This window comes from Salvelinus namaycush, chromosome 10 (assembly GCF_016432855.1).
Source record: "Salvelinus namaycush isolate Seneca chromosome 10, SaNama_1.0, whole genome shotgun sequence".
In the NCBI taxonomy this organism is placed as follows: Eukaryota; Metazoa; Chordata; class Actinopteri; order Salmoniformes; family Salmonidae; genus Salvelinus; species Salvelinus namaycush.
In genome coordinates this window covers 26,897,944-26,921,575 of record NC_052316.1, presented here as the reverse complement: position 1 = coordinate 26,921,575, position 23,632 = coordinate 26,897,944, and the positions used below count along the sequence as shown (strand labels likewise).

The 23,632-nt window shown below is 45.8% G+C and overlaps 1 protein-coding gene across 1 annotated transcript in view; it reads left to right on the top strand.

Annotated features, from left to right (window-relative positions):
- The window catches only part of LOC120054512 (PR domain zinc finger protein 5-like), a 52,861-nt gene that overhangs the window by 5,576 nt on the left and 23,653 nt on the right, over window positions 1-23,632 (top strand). The window contains exons 7-13 of the mRNA XM_039001948.1: window positions 88-209; window positions 2,872-2,951; window positions 4,794-4,878; window positions 5,015-5,172; window positions 7,749-7,842; window positions 10,300-10,460; window positions 23,173-23,266. Coding sequence (XP_038857876.1) covers window positions 88-209; window positions 2,872-2,951; window positions 4,794-4,878; window positions 5,015-5,172; window positions 7,749-7,842; window positions 10,300-10,460; window positions 23,173-23,266 — 794 coding nt within the window. The remainder of the gene's footprint in view (window positions 1-87; window positions 210-2,871; window positions 2,952-4,793; window positions 4,879-5,014; window positions 5,173-7,748; window positions 7,843-10,299; window positions 10,461-23,172; window positions 23,267-23,632) is intronic.

Below are 23,632 nucleotides of genomic sequence, written 5' to 3'. Positions count from 1 at the left end.
ATATGTATACAGGGGCTGCCATCTGTTCCTGTCTGAGTTCCTGTGTATTTGAGTGACTGTGTCTGTATTTTCTGTGTGTGTATGTAGTTATGACCAGCACAAGGAGGCGTGTAGAGGAGACGCCAGGTTCATCTGTAAGGCTGAGAGTTGTGGGAAGAGGTTCAAGAGCAAAGACTCTCTGAAGAAACACAAAGGGAACGTCCACACAGGTTGGTCTCCGTCTCACAGACATGTATACAGACACATAGTCCACACTGGTGATGAAGTAAACTCAGCAAAAAAAGATACGGCCCTTTTTCAGGACCCTGTCTTTCAAAGATAATTCGTAAAAATCCAAATAACTTCACAGATCTTCATTGTAAACGGTTTAAACACGGTTTCCCATGCTTGTTCAATGAACCATAAACAATGAATGAACATGCACCTGTGGAACGGTCATTAAGACACTAACAGTTTACAGATGTTAGGCAATTAAGGTCGCAGTTATGAAAACTTAGGACACTAAAGAGGCCTTTCTACTGACTTTGAGAAACTAAAAAAGAAAGAGGCCCAGGGTCCCTGCTCATCTGCGTGAACGTGCCTTAGGCATGCTGCAAGGAGACATGAGGACTGCAGATGTGGCCAGGGCAATAAATTGCAATGTCCATACTGTGAGACGCCTAAGACAGCGCTACAGGGAGACAGGACGGACAGCTGATTGTTCTCGCAGTGGCAGACCACGTGTAACAACACCTGCACAGGATCAGTACATCCGAACATCACACCTGCGGGACAGGTACAGGATGGCAACAACAACTGCCCGAGTTACACCAGGAACGCACAATCCCTCCATCAGTGCTCAGACTGTCCGCAATAGGCTGAGAGAGGCTGGACTGAGGGCTTGTAGGCCTGTTGTAAGGCAGTTCCTCACCAGACATCACCGGCAACAACGTCACCTATGGGCACAAATCCATCGTTGCTGGACCAGACAGGACTGGCAAAAAGGGCTCTTCAGTGACGAGTGGCGGTTTTGTCTCACCGGGGTGATGGTCGGATTCACGTTTATCATTGAAGGAATGAGCGTTACACCGAGGCCTGTACTCTGGAGTGGGATCGATTTGGAGGTGGAGGGGCCATCATGGTCTTGGGCGGTGTGTCACAGCATCATCGGACCTAGCTTGTTGTCATAGCAGGCAATCTCAACGCTGTGCGTTACAGGGAAGACATCCTCCTCCCTCATGTGGTACCCTTCCTGCAGGCTCATCATGACATGACCCTCCAGCATGACAATGCCACCAGCCATACTGCGCGTTCTGTGCGTAATTGCCTGCAAGACAGGAATGTCAGGTTTCTGCCATAGCCAGTAAAGTGCCCGGATCTCAATCCCATTGAGCACGTCTGGGATCTGTTGGATCGGAGGGTGAAGGCTAGGGCCATTCCCCCCAGAAATGTCCGGGAACTTGCAGGTGCCTTGGTGGAAGAGTGGGGCAACATCTCACAGCAAGAACTGGCAAATATGGTGCAGTCCATGAGGAGGAGACGCACTGCAGTACTTAATGCAGCTGGTGGCCACACCAGATACTGACTGTTACTTTTGATTTTGATCCCCCCTTTGTTCAGGGATACATTATTCCATTTCTGTTAGTCACATGTCTGTGGAACTTGTTCAGTTTATGTCTCAGTTGTTGAATCTTGTTATGTTCATACAAATATTTACACATGTTAAGTTCTCTGAAAATAAACACAGTTGACAGTGAGAGGACGTTTCTTTTTTTGCTGACTTTTGAAACAAGTATCTGCCTTGATCTTTTAGCAGTCTGGTCAGTATAGGAGTGTGTAGGTGAGCGGGATGTGGTGTAGGCTCTATAAATGTGGCACACATGACTCGTAAATAAATGGGTCGTTCCATCAATTCTGTGCTTTTTGAGAAGTGTAACTTGGTCCAAAGAAACATTTGATTTCACAAGATGTTAACATTCTGTTATAAAGAGCACATGGTTATCCTAATAAAAAATGTGTTTTCCCATTTCGAGGTTAAATATAAGGAATTACAAAAGTAAGTGCCTATTAAATGCCAAATAAAGTAACAGGGTTGATCGTAACAGGGTGAACCTTAAATCAACCATGAGTCCCGTTGTGACTAGGGGAATGGAAGCTTGTTGTGTGCAACAGGCAGTGGCAATTGAATGCAAGCTTCACAAAATATATATAAAATATATATAAACAATTTAAAACATTTCTAGCCTGTCTATCTATGCGTAACATGGTTGACGTGTTATGCTCGACCTGCTCAGTTTTACTCCACAAAAACCAGCAAATGGCCGAACAGAGTAGAACCAGCTCACCTGCTTTTACACTATGATTTGACTATTAGATTTTCAATGATTCTTCCATTTTTTCTTTTTTGAATTTGTCTAAGCAACAAAATAACTAGGGATTTACAATGATGGTGAAAACTTGGAGAAATGTTGGGGTTAAGTGGGTTAGAATCTTCCTAGAAGTCACAGAGGTTGCATAGAGGGACATAGAAATTAAACATTTTGTTGAAATTTAGTGGAAACAATGTTGATTTAACCAATGTGTGGGCAGTAGATGCAGACAGCCTTCATTAGTGACCCTGTCATGTTTATGTTACATCTTGGTTGCCCCCGACAGTCAGAAGAGAACATACATCTGGTAATTAAACTTTGACCTCAAGTGATTATCTGATAGAATGTGTGTATTTGCTTCCGATGGAATTGGCTTTGCCATGAGGTGAGTGATGATGCTGTTCACTAACATGTGGAATGCCCTGACCATTGTTGCTACTGCTAGCCACCACATCATCACAATGTAGATTGAAGCATGAAGAGCAGGATTGGTAACTCTGCTTGTCCAATCATTGTGTTTCAGGAAGTTCCAGGCGGAAGCTCATGTGCACCATCTGCAACAGGAAATGTTCCTCCTTACTGAACCTCCAGGAACATCGCAAGGTCAGACCTACTACCTCACTGTCTCACCTTTTCACTGCCTCTGTTTTACATGTATTCCTAGACATGTTTTGATCCTTCAGAGATCTGGAAGGACTGGATAGGTGTAAGGTGTATGTTGTAATGGCTCCCAGTCCACTTAGCCCTCTGGTGTCTAGGGCCAGGTGCGTGTGGATGGTTTCACACTGGCCATGTCTGTTCCTTTAAGCTCTATTTCCTCCATATCCCTCCATCTCTTTTTGTTCCATTCCTTTGTTCCTGTCCCCTAATCCCACGCTCTGTCTCCTGTCTCACTCTTCTTCTCTCTCAGTAGGAGGTATGGCTTTATGTTCAAGATGTTACATTTTCAGACCGTGTGACAGTAGAGAAAGGTTGGTTTTTATTTCACAAGCTCATCCCCACAGACTCTCATGAAACTTAAGAGGCATGGTGAGTAGACAATAAGGCTTTAACTGTGGCGGCAGGATTCTACCTCTCAGAGATGGACCCTGAAAAATGACAGAACCACAGAACCATTATGTTACATTACTTTTAGAGATTAATGGAGGTAAGGTATTTCCATCACAAACTATTTCACAGTGAAGCATCTTTATATGCTTGAAGTGAATTATCTTGGAGAGTATATTTGCAGTGAGTTATTTGATTGTCTTGCAATTGGTTTCGCTTCCCATCCAAATGAGGATTTGATATTTATGATCCGTGAACCCAGCTGGTGTTTGGGTGAGGTTTCATGTTCCCTGTCAACATTGATCCAATAGATTAATTAGAAGACATTAATCCACTCTAATGAACTGAACAGGGTCATAAGAGATTCATAATGAACACACTTCATCAGCAAAGGTTGTGTTACTGTTAATCACTTAGACATTTTTAGATAGGTTGGTTGGTTGATCTGTTCCTGAACTATCAGTCAATCAATCAGGTTTTTCTTATCTCCAAACTTCCACCCAATGTATTTGAAAAGGGAGAGTACATTGCCCTATTCTGACCTTTTCATGCTGCCAGCACCAGTCCTATCCATTCAATATGTGGCACATGTGAACTTGAAAAAGTTTTAAGCAAGCTTTTCTGTATTACTGATGCTTTAATCATCAGTCTTTGTCTGTGAGAGAGGCTCTTTCCTCATTGACAGTAGACACAGAAAATGTGTATTGATACAGGGAGATTTGGGTCAGTTGCCACCCGAATTCAATCAATGCTTCATTCTTCTCTTGTATGAAGTAGTTTATTTAGTCATACTTACACAGCTCATATGTTACAGATTTCATTGGAACAGTCATGTGCTGAGGTTAAAAAGACATGAAGCAAAGAAAGAGAAAACATTTTTGGGCCAAAGCTCTATAGAACAGAAGACATGTCACAGCTGAGCTAGAGACAGACACTTCCGAACCCAGGATTATGATTCGCACAAGAGCACTCAAACTTAGCATAATGATACATTTGCACAAAAGCTACTTAAACCAGTCCAGTCATTATTAGAATTATCCTGGACTGCTCAATCTTTGAAGCTCTGAGCAGAGGAGCAATTCAGTCTCAGCATATTGTAGCATTAGGCAGAACAGCTATCAAATGTGCTATTATTCAAACCATGCTGAGAGCAGGAGAAGGATTCAAACTTTTCAGCTGTTTAATTATATTTCTGTGTGCAGACTTAGTTGAGCAAGGAGTGAAAGAGTGTGTGTATGTGTGTCTGTGAATATTCCTCTGCCTGCAAGTGTGGAAAAGGTTACACATCAAGGTCATACATTGTCATTTACACAACACAGCGTGCAGCGAAATCCATGATCTCTGTCTCTTACATAACCCCCCTGTATCTGGTCTGTTGGCTAATTTATGTATCTCCAGGTACATGAGATATTCGACTGTGCTGCCTGCGACAAGAAATTAATCTCGACCAATCAGCTCAAGCGCCACATGATCACTCACTCAGGTAAGAGAACACACGCACGCACGCACGCACGCACGCACGCACGCACGCACGCACACACACACACACACACACACACACACACACACAGCTACACTCAGACATCGTTTACTCTCCCTCTCTCTCTGTTCCTGGTTAGAGAAACGTCCGTATACCTGTGAGATCTGCAGTCGTTCGTTCAAGCGTCTGGACCAGGTGACGGCCCATAAGATCATCCACAGTGAGGAAAAGCCCTACAAGTGTAAGCTGTGTGGGAAGGAGTTTGCCCACAGGAACGTCTACAAGAACCACAAGAAGGTGAGCAGGGAACAGGGAGGGTCAGAAAGCTGTAGTCTCTTTTCAGAATGACAGAATGCTTCAACTACATAAAAGGTGGATGTGACAGATTTAAATGGGTGTTTTTTTAATATGCAAGTTTTACTGATGGAGATAATGCTGAAACGTAACAAGCACATACATACACAAACTAACATACAAGCATAATCTCACTGCTTCAGAGCTAACATTGTTAGACGTCTCTTCAGTTTTCATTGGGTTTCTGTGGCGTCTGTGGCCTGTCTCCCCCTGAAGACTTCCATATTTACTTAAGGGAATAGGGTGTCACTCAGACAGACATGTGGGGGGCAAAGCGGGGTACACATAAACAAATGTACTTTGAACCTTAGCCCCTCAAGCTACTTGTCTTCATCAAGTCAACATACCAAATCAGCCATGGAGCCTAACCCTAACTCTAACCCAAACCCCAATGCTCACACATCTGATCCCACATCAACACAGAGACAGGAGACAGCGCTCAGATTGAACCAAGAGAAGATATGGAGGGGAGGTTTAGAGGGAGTGAGAGAAGAGATGGAGGGGAGGTTTAGAGGGAGTGAGAGAATAGATGGAGGGGAGGTTTAGAGGGAGTGAGAGAAGAGATGGAGGGGAGGTTTAGAGGGAGTGAGAGAATAGATGGAGGGGAGGTTTAGAGGGAGTGAGAGAAGAGATGGAGGGGAGGTTTAGAGGGAGTGAGAGAAGAGATGGAGGGGAGGTTTAGAGGGAGTGAGAGAAGAGATGAGGTATACAGTGCATTCGGAAAGTATTCAGAGCCCTTGACTTTTTCCCCATTTTGTTATGTTACAGCGATATTCTAAAACGGATTCAATTATTTTTCCCCCTCATCAATCTGCACACAATACCCCATAATGACAAAGCGAAAACAGGTTTTTAGAAATTTGTGCAAAATTATTTACAATAAAAAACAGAAATACCTATTTAAGTATTCAGACCCTTTGCTATGAGACTCGAAATTGAGCTCAGGTGCATCTTGTTTCCATTGATCATGCTTGAGAGGTTTCTACAACTTGATTGGAGTCCACCTGTCGTAAATTCAATTGATTGGACAGGATTTGGAAAGGCACACACTTGTCTATATAAGGTCCCACAAAACCAAGCCATGAGGTTGAAGGAATTGTACGTAGAGCCAGATTGTGTCGAGGCACAGATCTGGGGAAGAGTACCAGAAAATGTCTGCTGCATTGAAGGTCCCCAAGAACACAGTGGCCTCCATCATTCTTAAATGGAAGAAGTTTAGAACCACAAAGACTCTTCCTAATGCTGGACGTCCGGCCAAACTGAGCAATCGGGGGAGAGGGAGGTGACCAAGGGAGGTGACCAAGAACCCGATGGTCACTCTGACAGAGCTTTAGAGTTCCTCTGTGGAGATGGGAGAACCTTGCAGAAGGACACCACTCTCTGCAGCACTCCACCAATCAGGCCTTTATGGTAGTGTGGCCAGACGGAAGCCACTCCTCAGTAAAAGGCACATGACAGCCCGCTTGGAGTTTGCCAAAAGGCACCTAAAGGACACTCAGACCATGAGAAACAAGATTCTCTGGTTTGCTGAAACCAATATTGAACTCATTGGCCTGAATGCCAAGCGTTAAGTCTGGAGGAAACCTGGCACCATCCCTATGGTGAAGCATGATGGTGGCAGCATCATGCTGTGTGGATGTTTTTCAGTGGCAGGGACTGGGAGACTAGTCAGAATCGAGGGAAAGATGAACGGGGGCAAAGTACAGAGCGATACTTGATGTAAACCTGCTCCAAAGTGCTCAGGACCTCAGACTGGGGCGAAGATTCACCTTCCAACAGGACAACAACCCGAAGCACATAGCCAAGACAACACAGGAGTGGTTTCGGGACAAGTTTCTGATTATCCTTGAGTGGCCCAGCCAGAGCCCGGACTTGAACCCGATCGAACATCTCTGAAGAGACCTGAAAATAACTCTCCCCATCCAACCTGACAGAGCTTGAGAGGATCTGCAGATAAGAATGGGAGAAACTTCCCAAATACAGGTGTACCAAGCTTGTAGCGTCATACCCAAGAAGACTCAAGGCTGTAATCGCTGCCAAAGGTGCTTTAACAAAGTACTGAGTAAAGGGTCTCAATTCTTATGTAAATTCGATATTTCCGTTTCTGATTTGTGTTACATTTGCAAAAAAATTCTAATAACCTGTTTTTGCTTTGTCATTATGGGGTATTGTGTGTGGATTGATGAGGGAAAAAAACTATTGAATCAATTTTAGAATAAGGCTATAATGTACCAAAATTTGGAATAAGTCAAGGGGTCTGAATACTTTCCAAATGCAGTGTATTTAGGGGGTGTCAGGGCCACACATTAGCTCTGTTAGTTGTTCTCATGAACTGACCGCATCATTAAATACTTATTTACTCTATATTAGTCAGTTAAATAGAAAGGAAGGAAGGTGTATGTTTTGATGGTCAGCTAACTGGTATGTTTATACCAAGATGTGTAGAGAGGGGTAGTCAGAGGTAGTTTCCAGTGATGCTGTGTACCTTCACTGTAAATGCTGTCCTGTTCTTTCTCCAGACTCACTCAGAGGAGAGGCCGTTCCAGTGTGAGGAGTGCAAGGCCCTGTTCCGCACCCCCTTCTCTTTACAGCGCCACCTGCTCATCCACAACAGTAAGTATGAGTTTGTTTGTGTGTGTATCTCTCAGAGTGTGAGACTGTAGCCGCTAGTACCAACGTTCAGGGCCCCTGCAACACATAGATGCTATATATAGCCCCTAGTTCAGACCTTTTTTTAGCACGAGATACTGAGGGCTTCCACAACCTCCTGGTCCTCTGTGTCATGGTCCTCCTAGTCCTGAGTGGCAAAGCCAGCCAGCCAGCCAGCCAGCCAGCCAGCCAGCCAGCCAGCCAGCCAGCCAGCCAGCCAGCCAGCCAGCCAGCCAGCCAGCCAGCCAGCGTGGTCCTCCTAGTCCTGAGTGTCATAGACAGACAGACAGACACAGTGGTCCTCCTAGTCCTGAGTGTCATAGCCAGACAGACACAGTGGTCCTCCTAGTCCTGAGTGTCATAGCCAGACAGACAGACACAGTGGTCCTCCTAGTCCTGAGTGTCATAGCCAGACAGACACAGTGGTCATTGAGGACTGAGGAGCCCTACAGACAGTTGGTCTTGGCAGGATGGAGTCCTGCATGGTCTCCCAGTCTAGACTGATGACACAGAGATTGTGAAGCTCAAGGCATTTCCTGCTTGTGTCTCTGGAGACAGATCACTATTCACACAAATCACTAGGATACTGGGCCATGAGGCTGAGACTGGTATTATGTATCGTGTGTGTGTGTGTGTGTGTGTGAGAGAGAGAAAAGAGAATAAGAGAAACAGCATGTGGGAAAAAAGTATGGTAAAGTCTGGGGAGCCAGGTCCAGCCAATCAGAATGAGTTTTTCCCCACAAAAGGCCTTTATTACAGACAGAAATACTCCTCATTTTCATCAGCTGTCCGGGTGGCTGGTCTCAGATAATCCCGCAGGTGAAGAAGCCGGATGTGGAGGTCCTGGGCTGGCGTGGTTACATGTGGTTATGAGGCCGGTTGGACATTTTGCCAAATTCTCTAAAACAACGTTAGAACCGGTTTATGGTAGAGAAATGAATATTACATTATCTGGCAACATCCCTGGTGGACAGTCCTGCAGTCAGCAATTGCACGCTATTGTGTTGTGTGACAAAATGGCACATTTTAGAGTGGCCTTTTATTGTCCCCAGCACAATGTGCGCACCTGTTTAATGATCATGCTGTTTTATTAGCATATTGATATGCCACACCTGTCAGGTGGCTGGATTATCTTGGCAAAGGAGAACTGATCACTAACAGGGACGTAAACAAATTTGTAAACAACATTTGAGAGAAATAAGCTTTTTGTGCATATAGAACATTTCTGGGATATTTTACATCAGCTCATGAAACATAGGATCAACACTTTACATGTTGTTTATATTTTTGTTAAGTATATATACAGAGAGAAAGAGACTAAATCTCTGTGTTTTTGTTTGTGTGTTTATGTGATGTCTCTGTCCACTCGTGTGTTCCGCTGTGAGAAAATGAAGAACAGCTATCATAATTTTCACTTGAAATAAAGATTACACCTTTACGTAGGGTCAAATGTCACTCAGTGGTAAGCCCTCAGTGTGTGTTATGATCCTCGGGGTGCGTGTGTGTGTGTGTGTGTGTTTGAGTATCCGTGTGTGTTTCTGAAGGCTTTATTGAATGAACAATAGCCCTTCATCTCTTCTCATAATCAATCATGTTTGTGAATGACTTAAAACCTCAGCATTAATGAAGCCAGTATTTAAAGGAGTCCCTGACATGAATATTCATGGATGGAAGGTTTTTATTGGACCACTAGAGCGTTAACGGACACAGGCGTCTACTTGTGTCCCACTTTATTGTTCTGACCATCATGTTCGTTCTTCGTAATGGGAGAATTAACACACGTTTGGAGCCAATACTCACTCTGCCAAGCAAACACACACTATCCAACCCACTGATCCCCCTGTAAAGCACTTCTCAACAATAGTCTCTGTTGTATGGAGTCACTGAGTTAAGGCGTGAGGAATAACATCATGCTGTAGTTTATATGGCTCTCGTTGGGAACAGCTGAGAGTTCTGCTTTTGTTTAATGTCAGAGTGATGTCTGGTGTTTTTTATGTTTTTAAATGAATGAATAAGTTAAGTGCTAGTTGCATTTATTTTATTTTATTGCTGTTAAATAGGAAACCCATTCAAAGAGCAGGCAGCTGTGTATGTTCAGTGTCCGTCTGTTTCTGTCCTCTCCTGCAATCTGTGTTACTAGGGAAGGATTCAAAATGAGTGTCATTTTAGAAAAAGGTAAACAAATAAGTACTGTCCAGAATGAAAATAACATTGTAGGGAGCAGCACCGTAACACACAATGTTCTTTAGCCCATACATTTATCCTGTAGAAGTAGTTTTCAGTCCTACTGTGAGGGATAGTTCTGCTTTTAGAAGCATAATAATGGATCCATCTCTTCTCCTCCCTAGAAAATAAGACAGTGCAGAAAAGAGACTTGGAAAGTGTCTCTTTCTTTACTGTCATCTTTTGTCACTTCTCCAGGTGAGAGGACATTTAAGTGTGACCAATGTGATGCCACCTTCAAGAGAAAAGACACGCTCAACGTGCACATCCAGGTGGTGCACGACGGACACAAGAAGTACAAGTGTGACCTGTGTGAGAAGGCCTTCGTCACCCCCTCTGTTCTCAAGAGCCACAAGAAGGTGAGTTCAGCAATCCCAGCCAGTCTGACACACTGTAGAGCCCAGTCCAGACATTGTCAATCTTTCCCAGAGAAAATCCTCTTTCAAATACTTATCCTGTATGTGTGTGTGTGTGCTTTTTCAAAAAATAATTATATGTATGATTGTCCTTTGAAAGTTAAAGGAAAGTATAGGAAATTGAGATTGCTGTTCTCTTGTTATCTCTCTTAGGAACTAGGCTACAGTATATAGTCAGCCTCCACCATTGTTCCCCATGCAGCCCAGGAATCATCCGGTCTCTGTTTGTAAATGACACATGGCATTTAGTCCATTAGCTCCACAGGGTTTCAAAGCACAGGACAGATCCCAGAGCAGATTACCAGCCTCAATATAACATTGTCCGCTTGGGTTATTGATCAGATTGAGACCAAAATGTTTCTTGCCACAGAAAGACTAAAACATAACATGGCCTTAGTACAGTAGGACTGAAGACAGACAGGCACATGAGTTGTCTCTCTCCGGTCTGTCGATGTTCAGAAACTGTGGACTTCTGAGAGAGAGCTCTGCTCTGGCAGTGATTAAATCAAATCACATCAAATTTTATTTGTCACATACACATGGTTAGCAGATGTTAATGCGAGTGTAGTGAAATGCTTGTGCTTCTAGTTCCGACAATGCAGTAATAACCAACGAGTAATCTAACCTAACAATTTCACAACAACTACCTTATACACACAAGTGTAAAGGGATAAAGAATATGTACATAAAAATATATGAATGAGTGATGGTACAGAAGGCATAGGCAAGATGCAGTAGATGGTATAGAGTACAGTATATACATATGAGATGAGTAATGTAGGGTATGTAAACATAAAAGTGGCATTGTTTAAAGTGGCTAGTGATACATGTATTACATAAAGATGGCAAGATGCAGTAGATGGTATAGAGTACAGTATATACATATGAGATGAGTAATGTAGGGTATGTAAACATTATATTAAGTGGCATTGTTTAAAGTGGCTAGTGATACATGTATTACATAAAGATGGCAAGATGCAGTAGATGATATAGAGTACAGTATATACATATACATATGAGATGAGTAATGTAGGGTATGTGAACATTATATTAAGTGGCATTGTTTAAAGTGGCTAGTGATACATGTATTACATAAAGATGGCAAGATGCAGTAGATGGTATAGAGTACAGTATATACATATGAGATGAGTAATGTAGGGTATGTAAACATTATATTAAGTGGCATTGTTTAAAGAGGCTAGTGATACATTTTTTACATACATCTTTCCATTATTAAAGTGGCTGGAGTTGAGTCAGTATGTTGGCACCAGCCACTCAATGTTAGTGGTGGCTGTTTAACAGTCTGATGGCCTTGAGATAGAAGCTGGTTTTCAGTCTCTCGGTCCCCGCTTTGATGCACCTGTACTGACCTCGCCTTCTGGATGATAGCGGGGTGAACAGGCAGTGGCTCGGGTGGTTGTTGTCCTTGATGATCTTTATGGCCTTCCTGTGACATCGGGTGGTGTAGGTGTCCTGGAGGGCAGGTAGTTTGCCCCCGGTGATGCGTTGTGCAGACCTCACTACCCTCTGGAGAGCCTTACGGTTGTGGGCGGAGCAGTTGCCGTACCAGGCGGTGATACAGCCCGACAGGATGCTCTCGATTGTGCATCTGTAAAAGTTTGTGAGTGCTTTTGGTGACAAGCCGAATTTCTTCAGCCTCCTGAGGTTGAAGAGGCCGTCTCGTCGTTGTTGGTTATCAAGCCTACCACTTGATGATTGAGTTGGAGGCGTGCATGGCCACGCAGTCGTGGGTGAACAGGGAGTACAGAAGAGGTCTCAGAACGCACCCTTGTGGGGCCCCAGTGTTGAGGATCAGCGGGGTGGAGATGTTGTTGCCTACCTTCACCACCTGGGGGCGGCCCGTTAAAGACAGGTGGCTGAGCCCAAGAGACCTGGCTGGGACTGAACACCAGGTGTCCCAAATGGAACCCTTTGTCCTATATAGTGCACTACTTTTGGCCAGGCCCTGGTCAAAAGTAGTGCACTATATAGGAAATAGGGTGCCGTTTCAGACGGGAAAGATACTGAGTACATGGTGCATTGTGTGGTGTACCACACTGTAGAGAGCACAGTCTTTATCCTCCATTTTCTATTCCACTCATGACAGGAGAGTAAGGATCGTCTTGTTCCTGTCATCTGAGTTTCTTTTCCTCCAGGTGCTGTCTGAGTGTCCTTTCCACTGACAGGTTGATCTGAACATCAACAGTAATGATGTGTTTCTCTGGCAGCCCTAGTTTAGTCTTCCTCTCAGAACATCCTGCAATTGGCGTAAACATTATTCTTAAAGTCAGAGTTGTGTATAGGGGAGACCGGGGACAATTGTAAAATGTTTTGTATTTTAGGCCAGTCATTTTTTTGATATAAGAAACTTACAAATTCATACAATTTATAGGTCTGTAAATTAAGCAGTCAGATAACATTGTTGATTTTAGTCTGAAAAGTCCAGACGTTACATTTGCCCCTTGCCAAGGGCTGGGGCCAAATGTAACACCTAAAAAATAAACCCCAAAAAAGACTTAACTTCAAAAACATTCATGTTTATGAATTATCATAGACATATGTAATGATTTTGCAAGAAATATTATTATTTATATGTACGTAACCAATATTTACAGTAACACCCCTGTTTGCGCATGGCCATTGGGTTCCTCAGAACATTTGAATAATTTGATGGTGCTCAGCGATATCTGTTTACAACTTCTTTGGCACTCTACAGGACCCCAAGGCTAAAGTTAGTTTTTGTATAATGAATGTGTAATTCATACAATCCTAAAGTATTTTTTTTTTTTAAAGCATAATTTGGCTGCTTGGCTCAGGTTCATTTTAACACCGCGTTACAATTGCCCCCAACCCAGCAGCCATGACAACACCTCATGTGCCACAATAGTGACACATGTCAATCATGTTGTCACGCCCTGACCTTAGAGAGCCTTTTTATGTCTCTATTTGGTTTGGTCAGGTGTGATTTGGGTTGGGCATTCTATGTTTTGTTTTCGATGTTTCTTTATTTCTATGTTTTGGCCGGGTATGGTTCTCAATCAGGGATAGCTGTCTATCGTTGTCTCTGATTGGGAACCATACTTAGGTAGCCCCTTTTCCCTCCTTTCGGTGTGGGTAATTCACTTTGTTTATGGCACTAATGCCCTGTAAGCTTCACGGTTGTTTCTTTCGTTTGTTGTTTTGTTGGCGACATTTTAAATAAAACGGAAAATGTACGCTTACCACGCTGCACCTTGGTCCACTTCTTCCATCGGCCGTGACAGAACTACCCACCACAAAAGGACCAACCAGCGTGGTAAAAAGGAGGACTGGACATGGGATGACATCCTGGACGGCAAAGGATCCTGGACATGGGAGGAGATCCTGGCCGGAAGGGATCGCCTTCCATGGGAACAGGTGGAAGCAGCCAGGAAGGCGGAGGCAGCTGGTAAAGGGGCCCATCGTTACGAGGGAACACGGCTAGCAAGGAAGCCCGAGAGGCAGCCCCCCAATTTCTTTTTGGGGAGGGCACACGGGGAGATTGGCGGAGTCGGGTTATAGACCTGAGCCAACTCCCCGTGCTTACCGTGGCGAGCGTCGTACTGGTCAGGCACCGTGTTATGCGGTGGAGCGCACGGTGTCTCCAGTGCGTGTTCACAGCCCGGTGCACTACCTTCCAGCTCCCCGAATCAGCCGGGCTAGAGTGGGCATCCAGCCAGGTCGGAGGGTGCCGGCTCAGCGCATCTGGCCGCCAGTACGTCTCTACGGCCCAGGATATCCTGCGCCGGCTCTGCACACTGTGTCTCCGGTGCATCTGCACAGCCCAGTGTGTCCTGTGCCTGCGCCCCGCACGTGCCGTGCCAAAGTAACCATCCAGCCAGGATGGGTTGTGCAGGCTCTACGCTCGAGACCTCCAGTGCGCCTCCACGGCCCAGTGTATCCTGTGCCCGCTCCCAGAGCCAGGCCTCCTGTGTGTCCCTCCAGTCCGAAGCCTCCAGTGATGATCCACGGCACGAAGCCTCCAGTGATGATCCACGGCAAGAAGCCTCCAGTGATGATCCACGGCACGAAGCCTCCAGTGATGATCCACGGCACGAAGCCTCCAGTGATGATCCACGGCACGAAGCCTCCAGTGATGATCCATGGCAAGAAGCCTCCAGTGATGATCCACGGCACGAAGCCTCCAGTGATGATCCACGGCACGAAGCCTCCAGTGATGATCCACGGCACAAAGCCTCCAGTGATGATCCACGGCACAAAGCCTCCAGTGATGATCCACGGCACAAAGCCTCCAGTGATGATCCACGTTAAGAAGCCTCCAGTGATGATCCATGGCAAGAAGCCTCCAGTGATGATCCACGGCACAAAGCCTCCAGTGATGATCCACGTTAAGAAGCCTCCAGTGATGATCCACGGCAAGAAGCCTCCAGTGATGATCCACGGCAAGAAGCCTCCAGTGATGATCCACGGCACGAAGCCTCCAGTGATGATCCACGGCACGAAGCCTCCAGTGATGATCCACGGCACGAAGCCTCCAGTGATGATCCACGGCACAAAGCCTCCAGTGATGATCCATGGCAAGAAGCCTGCAGTGATGATCCACGTTAAGAAGCCTCCAGTGATGATCCATGGCACGAAGCCTCCAGTGAGGACACATGACACATGTCAATGTTTAGTCAACATACAGTATAGTGATAAAAATGATGCTAGTTTGAATTCTTGAACATTAATGCTCAGGACAGTAAAAGAAAAATATAGCTGGTCAAAAAAACTAGAACAAACATTTGCCGATAAAAGGTGCACATAGTGAGAGCCGGGAGGGAACCTGAATGGACATGTAATGATAGACTTTCATCACTCTAGCTTGTTTCTGTGGAGAAATTCAAGGTTTAACAATTGCCTCCGGGTCTCCCCTACATGGAGCATGTGTTTTCTCTCTCTCTGCCATGCAGTGTGTGCCGTCAACACTGTGAACCATCAGATCCTCCTCTCCACCCTCAGGGCTGGGCGTCTCAGGCTCTGCACACTCTTGGATTGCATCCTACCAGGCAGGCTGCTCCTATCAGGTGACATGGAGAGGATCTGTGTCTGCACCACGTAGTCTCCTCACTACTGGTGTTTCCCAGGTCTATTGGTCCTTTCCTCTTCTCTCTACACCATGTCCCTCGGTTCTGTCATATCATCACATGGTCTCTTCTATCATTGCTATGCGGATGACACTCAACTACTTTTCTCCTTCCCCCTTCTGACACCCAGGTGACGACACGCATCCCTGCGTACCTGGCCAATATCTCAGCTTGGATGTCGGCCCACCACCTCAAGCTCAATCTCGACAAGACGGAGCTGCTCTTCCTCCTGGGGAAGGACCTGCCCGCTCAAAGATCTCTCCATCACAGTTGACAACTCCACAGTGTCGCCCTTCCAGAGTGCAAAGATCCTTGGCGTGGCCCTGGACAACACCCTGTCGTTAACGCTCAGCAAACATCAAAGCAGTGACTCGCTCCTGCAGGTACAACGTACAACATCCGTAGAGTACAACCTTTCCTCACACAGGAAGTGGCGCAGGTCCTAATCCAGGCACTTGTCATCTCCTGTCTGGCTGGGCTCCCCGCTTGTGCCATCAAACCACTGCAATTTATCCAGAACGCTGTAACCTTCCCAAGTTCTCCCATGTCACCCCGCTCCTCCCATGTCACCCCGCTCCTCCCATGTCACCCCGCTCCTCTCATGTCACCCCGCTCCTCTCATGTCACCCCGCTCCTCTCATGTCACCCCGCTCCTCCCATGTCACCCCGCTCCTCTCATGTCACCCCGCTCCTCCCATGTCACCCCGCTCCTCTCATGTCACCCCGCTCCTCCCATGTGACCCCGCTCCTCCCATGTGACCCCCCTCCTCCCATGTCACCCCGCTCCTCCCATGCCACCCCGCTCCTCCCATGTCACCCCGCTCCTCTCATGTCACCCCGCTCCTCTCATGTCACCCCGCTGCTCCCATGTCACCCCGCTCCTCTCATGTGACCCCGCTCCTCCCATGTCACCCCGCTCCTCCCATGTCACCCCGCTCCTCTCATGTGACCCCGCTCCTCCCATGTCACCCCGCTCCTCCCATGTCACCCCGCTCCTCCCATGTCACCCCGCTCCTCCCATGTCACCCCGCTCCTCCCATGTCACCCCGCTCCTCTCATGTCACCCCGCTCCTCCCATGTCACCCCTCTCCTCCCATGTCACCCCGCTCCTCCCATGTCACCCCGCTCCTCCCATGTGACCCCGCTCCTCTCATGTGACCCCGCTCCTCTCATGCTACCCCGCTCCTCTCATGTCACCCCGCTCCTCTCATGTCACCCCGCTCCTCTCATGTCACCCCGCTCCTCCCATGTCACCCCGCTCCTCTCATGTCACCCCGCTCCTCCCATGTCACCCCGCTCATCCCATGTCACCCCGCTTCTCCCATGTCACCCCGCTCGTCTCATGTCACCCTGCTCCTTCCTCACACCCCACTGGCTTCCAGTAGAAGCTCACATCCACTACAAGACCATGGTACTTACCTACAGAGCAGCAAGAGGAACTGCATCTCCCTACCTTCAGGCTCTGCTCAAACCCTACACCCCAACCCGAGCACTCCGTTCTGCTTTTGGCACTATGGGAGGGTAGCAGAGTCCCTGCACATCTTCTGAAAGCACCTGAAACTCTACCTCTTCAAAGAGTATCTTAACCCCCCCCCCCTTTCTGCTATCTCTGACTTTGCTGATAGCTACTTCATTGAGAAAAAAGATACTTATTATGACTGTGATATGTGGTTGTCCCACCTAGCTATTTAAATATGAATGTACTAATTCTGGATAAGAGCATCTGCTAAATGACTAAAATGGAAAATGGTCAAATGTACAGTCCCGGTATATTGTTTTTGTTTTGTGTGTGAAGAAATGACAGCGGTTTTAGCCAAGTTATTAATGTCACATCCATATTACAAGGATGGTTTAATGATTATGTCTAACCCCAATACCTTGAAAAGTTTTGTTTTGGAACATAATGTTCCATAGGGAAAACTATATGAAGCCTTTTATGAAGTAAGAATACCAGTGATATTTCTCCTTGTCCTACAAACAACAAACCAAACAATTGTACATTGAGGCATCTGGAAGACATCTGTCTGTGTGTGTGAGAGAGGGAGAATGAAGGAAAGGGCTTATGTAACATAACGCCGGTGGCGTGGGATGCAGGGGGTGATGGGGGATGGAGAGAAGAGGATAGAAAGGGGGTACTCCTGTCTATATTGTTGTACTGCTGTTTAAACTGTCACTCAGCATTTCAGCTTCTTATACTTGTGTTTATTCTGTGGAATTGACATCAGGCCAGCAGCAGAATTCACAACATACCTACCTTTCAGTAGAGAGTAAGAAAGAGAGGGAGTGAAGGAGAATGAAGGAGAACGAGGGTGAGAACATTTAGGCTTGCTGGGGGGTGCAGCACACTCCTCTCTTTGTACACATTCTCCTTTGTGCGTACATATAGTGCCCCCCAGTCTGGAGCTCAGAGAAAAGACTGACCTGAGTGTGTTTGAGGAGCAAGGGGAGAAAGCGGGATGAGAGGGAGGAGGAGAGGAATGCAAGCAGAGCAGATCTATCTGGTCTCCACCCTTCCCCTCACCCTCCTGGCTCTTTGACTCTAATGAGAGGCCTGCATCGTTTGGATTCTTTAATCCAGCTTCCAGGAGAAAGACTTCATTGAAACCACTAGTCAGCCTGTAGGGTTCCCATGTAGAGCCTGTAGAGTTCAGAGCCTGTATAGTTCTCATTGGAGAGCCTGTATTATTATTTGACCCTGCTGGTCATCTATGAACATTTGAACATCTTGGCCATGTTATAATCTCCACCCGGCACAGCCAGAAGAGGACTGGCCACCCCTCATAGCCTGGTTCCTCTCTATGTTTCTTAGGTTCTGGCCTTTCCAGGGAGTTCTTCCTAGCCACTGTGCTTCTACACCTGCATTGCTTGCTGTTTGGGGTTTTAGGCTGGTTTCTGTACGGCACTTTGTGACATCAGCTGATTTAAGAAGGGCTTTATAAATACATTTGATTGATTGATTTATTGATTGTAGAGTTCAGAGCCTGTATAGTTCTCATTGGAGAGCTGTAGAGTTCAGAGCCTGTATAGTTATCATTGGAGAGCCTGTATAGTTCTCAATGGAGAGCCTGTAGAGTTCAGAGCCTGTATAGTTCTCATTGGAGAGCCTGTAGAGTTCAGAGCCTGTATAGTTCTCATTGGAGAGCCTGTAGAGTTCAGAGCCTGTATAGTTCTCATTGGAGAGCCTGTATAGTTCTCAATGGAGAGCCTGTAAAGTTCAGAGCCTGTATAGTTCTCAATGGAGAGCCTGTAGAGTTCAGAGCCTGTTTAGTTCTCATTGGAGAGCTGTAGAGTTCAGAGCCTGTACAGTTCTCATTGGAGAGCCTGTATAGTTCTCATTGGAGAGCCTGTAGAGTTTAGAGCCTGTATAGTTCTCATTGGAGAGCTGTAGAGTTCAGAGCCTGTATAGTTCTCATTGGAGAGCCTGTAGAGTTCAGAGCCTGTATAGTTCTCATTGGAGAGCCTGTATAGTTCTCATTGGAGAGCCTGTAGAGTTTAGAGCCTGTATAGTTCTCATTGGAGAGCTGTAGAGTTCAGAGCCTGTAGAGTTCTCATTGGAGAGCTGTAGAGTTCAGAGCCTGTATAGTTCTCATTGGAGAGCCTGTAGAGTTTAGAGCCTGTATAGTTCTCATTGGAGAGCTGTAGAGTTCAGAGCCTGTATAGTTCTCAATGGAGAGCCTGTAGAGTTCAGAGCCTGTATAGTTCTCAATGGAGAGCCTGTAGAGTTCAGAGCCTGTATAGTTCTCATTGGAGAGCCTGTAGAGTTCAGAGCCTGTATAGTTCTCATTGGAGAGCCTATAGAGTTCAGAGCCTGTATAGTTCTCATTGGAGAGCCTGTATAGTTCTCAATGGAGAGCCTGTAGAGTTTAGAGCCTGTATAGTTCTCATTGGAGAGCTGTAGAGTTCAGAGCCTGTATAGTTCTCAATGGAGAGCCTGTAGAGTTCAGAGCCTGTATAGTTCTCAATGGAGAGCCTGTAGAGTTCAGAGCCTGTATAGTTCTCATTGGAGAGCCTGTAGAGTTCAGAGCCTGTATAGTTCTCATTGGAGAGCCTATAGAGTTCAGAGCCTGTATAGTTCTCATTGGAGAGCCTGTATAGTTCTCAATGGAGAGCCTGTAGAGTTCAGAGCCTGTATAGTTCTCAATGGAGAGCCTGTAGAGTTCAGAGCCTGTATAGTTCTCATTGGAGAGCCTGTAGAGTTCAGAGCCTGTATAGTTCTCAATGGAGAGCCTGTAGAGTTCAGAGCCTGTATAGTTCTCATTGGAGAGCCTGTAAAGTTCAGAGCCTGTATAGTTCTCAATGGAGAGCCTGTAGAGTTCAGAGCCTGTTTAGTTCTCATTGGAGAGCTGTAGAGTTCAGAGCCTGTACAGTTCTCATTGGAGAGCCTGTATAGTTCTCATTGGAGAGCCTGTAGAGTTTAGAGCCTGTATAGTTCTCATTGGAGAGCTGTAGAGTTCAGAGCCTGTATAGTTCTCATTGGAGAGCCTGTAGAGTTCAGAGCCTGTATAGTTCTCATTGGAGAGCCTGTATAGTTCTCATTGGAGAGCCTGTAGAGTTTAGAGCCTGTATAGTTCTCATTGGAGAGCTGTAGAGTTCAGAGCCTGTAGAGTTCTCATTGGAGAGCTGTAGAGTTCAGAGCCTGTAGAGTTCTCATTGGAGAGCCTGTAGAGTTTAGAGCCTGTATAGTTCTCATTGGAGAGCTGTAGAGTTCAGAGCCTGTATAGTTCTCAATGGAGAGCCTGTAGAGTTCAGAGCCTGTATAGTTCTCAATGGAGAGCCTGTAGAGTTCAGAGCCTGTATAGTTCTCATTGGAGAGCCTGTAGAGTTCAGAGCCTGTATAGTTCTCATTGGAGAGCCTGTAGAGTTCAGAGCCTGTATAGTTCTCATTGGAGAGCCTGTATAGTTCTCAATGGAGAGCCTGTAGAGTTCAGAGCCTGTATAGTTCTCAATGGAGAGCCTGTAGAGTTCAGAGCCTGTATAGTTCTCATTGGAGAGCCTGTAGAGTTCAGAGCCTGTATAGTTCTCAATGGAGAGCCTGTAGAGTTCAGAGCCTGTATAGTTCTCATTGGAGAGCCTGTATAGTTCTCAATGGAGAGCCTGTAGAGTTCAGAGCCTGTATAGTTCTCAATGGAGAGCCTGTAGAGTTCAGAGCCTGTATAGTTCTCATTGGAGAGCCTGTAGAGTTCAGAGCCTGTATAGTTCTCAATGGAGAGCCTGTAGAGTTCAGAGCCTGTATAGTTCTCATTGGAGAGCCTGTAAAGTTCAGAGCCTGTATAGTTCTCAATGGAGAGCCTGTAGAGTTCAGAGCCTGTTTAGTTCTCATTGGAGAGCTGTAGAGTTCAGAGCCTGTACAGTTCTCATTGGAGAGCCTGTATAGTTCTCATTGGAGAGCCTGTAGAGTTTAGAGCCTGTATAGTTCTCATTGGAGAGCTGTAGAGTTCAGAGCCTGTATAGTTCTCATTGGAGAGCCTGTAGAGTTCAGAGCCTGTATAGTTCTCATTTGAGAGCCTGTATAGTTCTCATTGGAGAGCCTGTAGAGTTTAGAGCCTGTATAGTTCTCATTGGAGAGCTGTAGAGTTCAGAGCCTGTAGAGTTCTCATTGGAGAGCTGTAGAGTTCAGAGCCTGTATAGTTCTCATTGGAGAGCCTGTAGAGTTTAGAGCCTGTATAGTTCTCATTGGAGAGCTGTAGAGTTCAGAGCCTGTATAGTTCTCAATGGAGAGCCTGTAGAGTTCAGAGCCTGTATAGTTCTCAATGGAGAGCCTGTAGAGTTCAGAGCCTGTATAGTTCTCATTGGAGAGCCTGTAGAGTTCAGAGCCTGTATAGTTCTCATTGGAGAGCCTGTAGAGTTCAGAGCCTGTATAGTTCTCATTGGAGAGCCTGTAGAGTTCAGAGCCTGTATAGTTCTCATTGGAGAGCCTGTATAGTTCTCAATGGAGAGCCTGTAGAGTTCAGAGCCTGTATAGTTCTCAATGGAGAGCCTGTAGAGTTCAGAGCCTGTATAGTTCTCATTGGAGAGCCTGTAGAGTTCAGAGCCTGTATAGTTCTCAATGGAGAGCCTGTAGAGTTCAGAGCCTGTATAGTTCTCATTGGAGAGCCTGTAGAGTTCAGAGCCTGTATAGTTCTCATTGGAGAGCCTGTAGAGTTCAGAGCCTGTATAGTTCTCATTGGAGAGCCTGTAGAGTTCAGAGCCTGTATAGTTCTCATTGGAGAGCTGTAGAGTTCAGAGCCTGTATAGTTCTCATTGGAGAGCCTGTAGAGTTCAGAGCCGGTATAGTTCCCATTGGAGAGCTGTAGAGTTCCCATTGGAGAGCCTGTTGAATTCAGAACCTATAGAGTTCCCATTGGAGAGCCTGTAGAGTTCAGAGCCTATATAGTTCCCATTGGAGAGCCTGTAGAGTTCAGAGCCTGTATAGTTCCCATTGGAGAGCTGTAGAGTTCCCATTGGAGAGCCTGTTGAATTCAGAACCTATAGAGTTCCCATTGGAGAGCTGTAGAGTTCAGAACCTATAGAGTTCCCATTGGAGAGCTGTAGAGTTCAGAGCCTGTATAGTTCTCATTGGAGAGCCTGTAGAGTTCAGAGCCTGTATAGTTCTCATTGGAGAGCTGTAGAGTTCAGAGCCTATAGAGTTCCCATTGGAGAGCTGTAGAGATCCCATGAACACCAGTGTCTAGTAACAGTGTCTAGTAACAGTGTCTAGCGGCAGTGTCTAGTAACAGTGTCTAGTAACAGTGTCTAGCGGCAGTGTCTAGTAACAGTGTCTAGTAACAGTGTCTAGTAACAGTGTCTAGCGGCAGTGTCTAGTAACAGTGTCTAGTAACAGTGTCTAGTAACAGTGTCTAGTAACAGTGTCTAGTAACAGTGTCTAGTAACAGTGTCTAGTAACAGTGTCTAGTAACAGTGTCTAGTAACAGTGTCTAGCGGCAGTGTCTAGTAACAGTGTCTAGTAACAGTGTCTAGTAACAGTGTCTAGTAACAGTGTCTAGTAACAGTGTCTAGTAACAGTGTCTAGTAACAGTGTCTAGTAACAGTGTCTAGCGGCAGTGTCTAGTAACAGTGTCTAGTAACAGTGTCTAGTAACAGTGTCTAGTAACAGTGTCTAGTAACAGTGTCTAGTAACAGTGTCTAGCGGCAGTGTGGTCTGGTCTTTCAGTGGGGTAAATGCTCCCAGTGCTGAACAGGGTCTCTGGTTAAATGACTGACATCAGACATTTGTCAGAAGACCACCCTTGAATTCACCCTGCATGCGGTCGACTTTGAGTCTTTTTTGTTGTTGTTGACAATATACAGTATATTAAACATCTTTGATCATTTATCCAACACTTTATTAAAAATACTTTGTAAATGGTATATAACCATGGGGCATTTAACTGGACTTTAAGAGCTTCTCTGTTTAGTATCCAAGTGTATTAGCAGTGCTCATAGTATCCAAGTGATGGGTATGCTCTACCAGTGATCACTGTGCTCTGTAATGAGGCAAAGTTGTACCACTGCATGTTACAATTGTCTTTCCTAAATACCAACAATATGTTTTCTGATCTTTTCCATACCAGACGCACACAGGGGAAAAGGAGAAGATCTGCCCATATTGTGGACAGAAGTTTGCCAGCAATGGAACTTTGAGGGTTCACATCCGCAGCCATACAGGTCAGTAGGCCTCCCATAACCGGTCATTTGGACAAATTCAACTATATTGTCCTAATTGTTTGGTTAAATTCATCAACTGTCATTGAACGTCACAAACTGTAAAACGGTGTGAGATCGACCAATCCAGTCTACCAGATCCAATCCAGTCTACCAGAATGGTAACAGTGTCCCACAGTGTATGTTCATTAAACTGCCTTGAACTGGAGAGCTACACATTCCTGTGTGTTTCCTTACCAACAGACTAGTGCAGAGACCTGGCACAGTCACACACTCCTTCCATCTACCCCTCCCTCCCTCCCTTTTTATTTCTCTACTTCTACTTGTCATTTTGGCTCTTGCCTCTCTCCCACTTAGACTCTCCCCTGT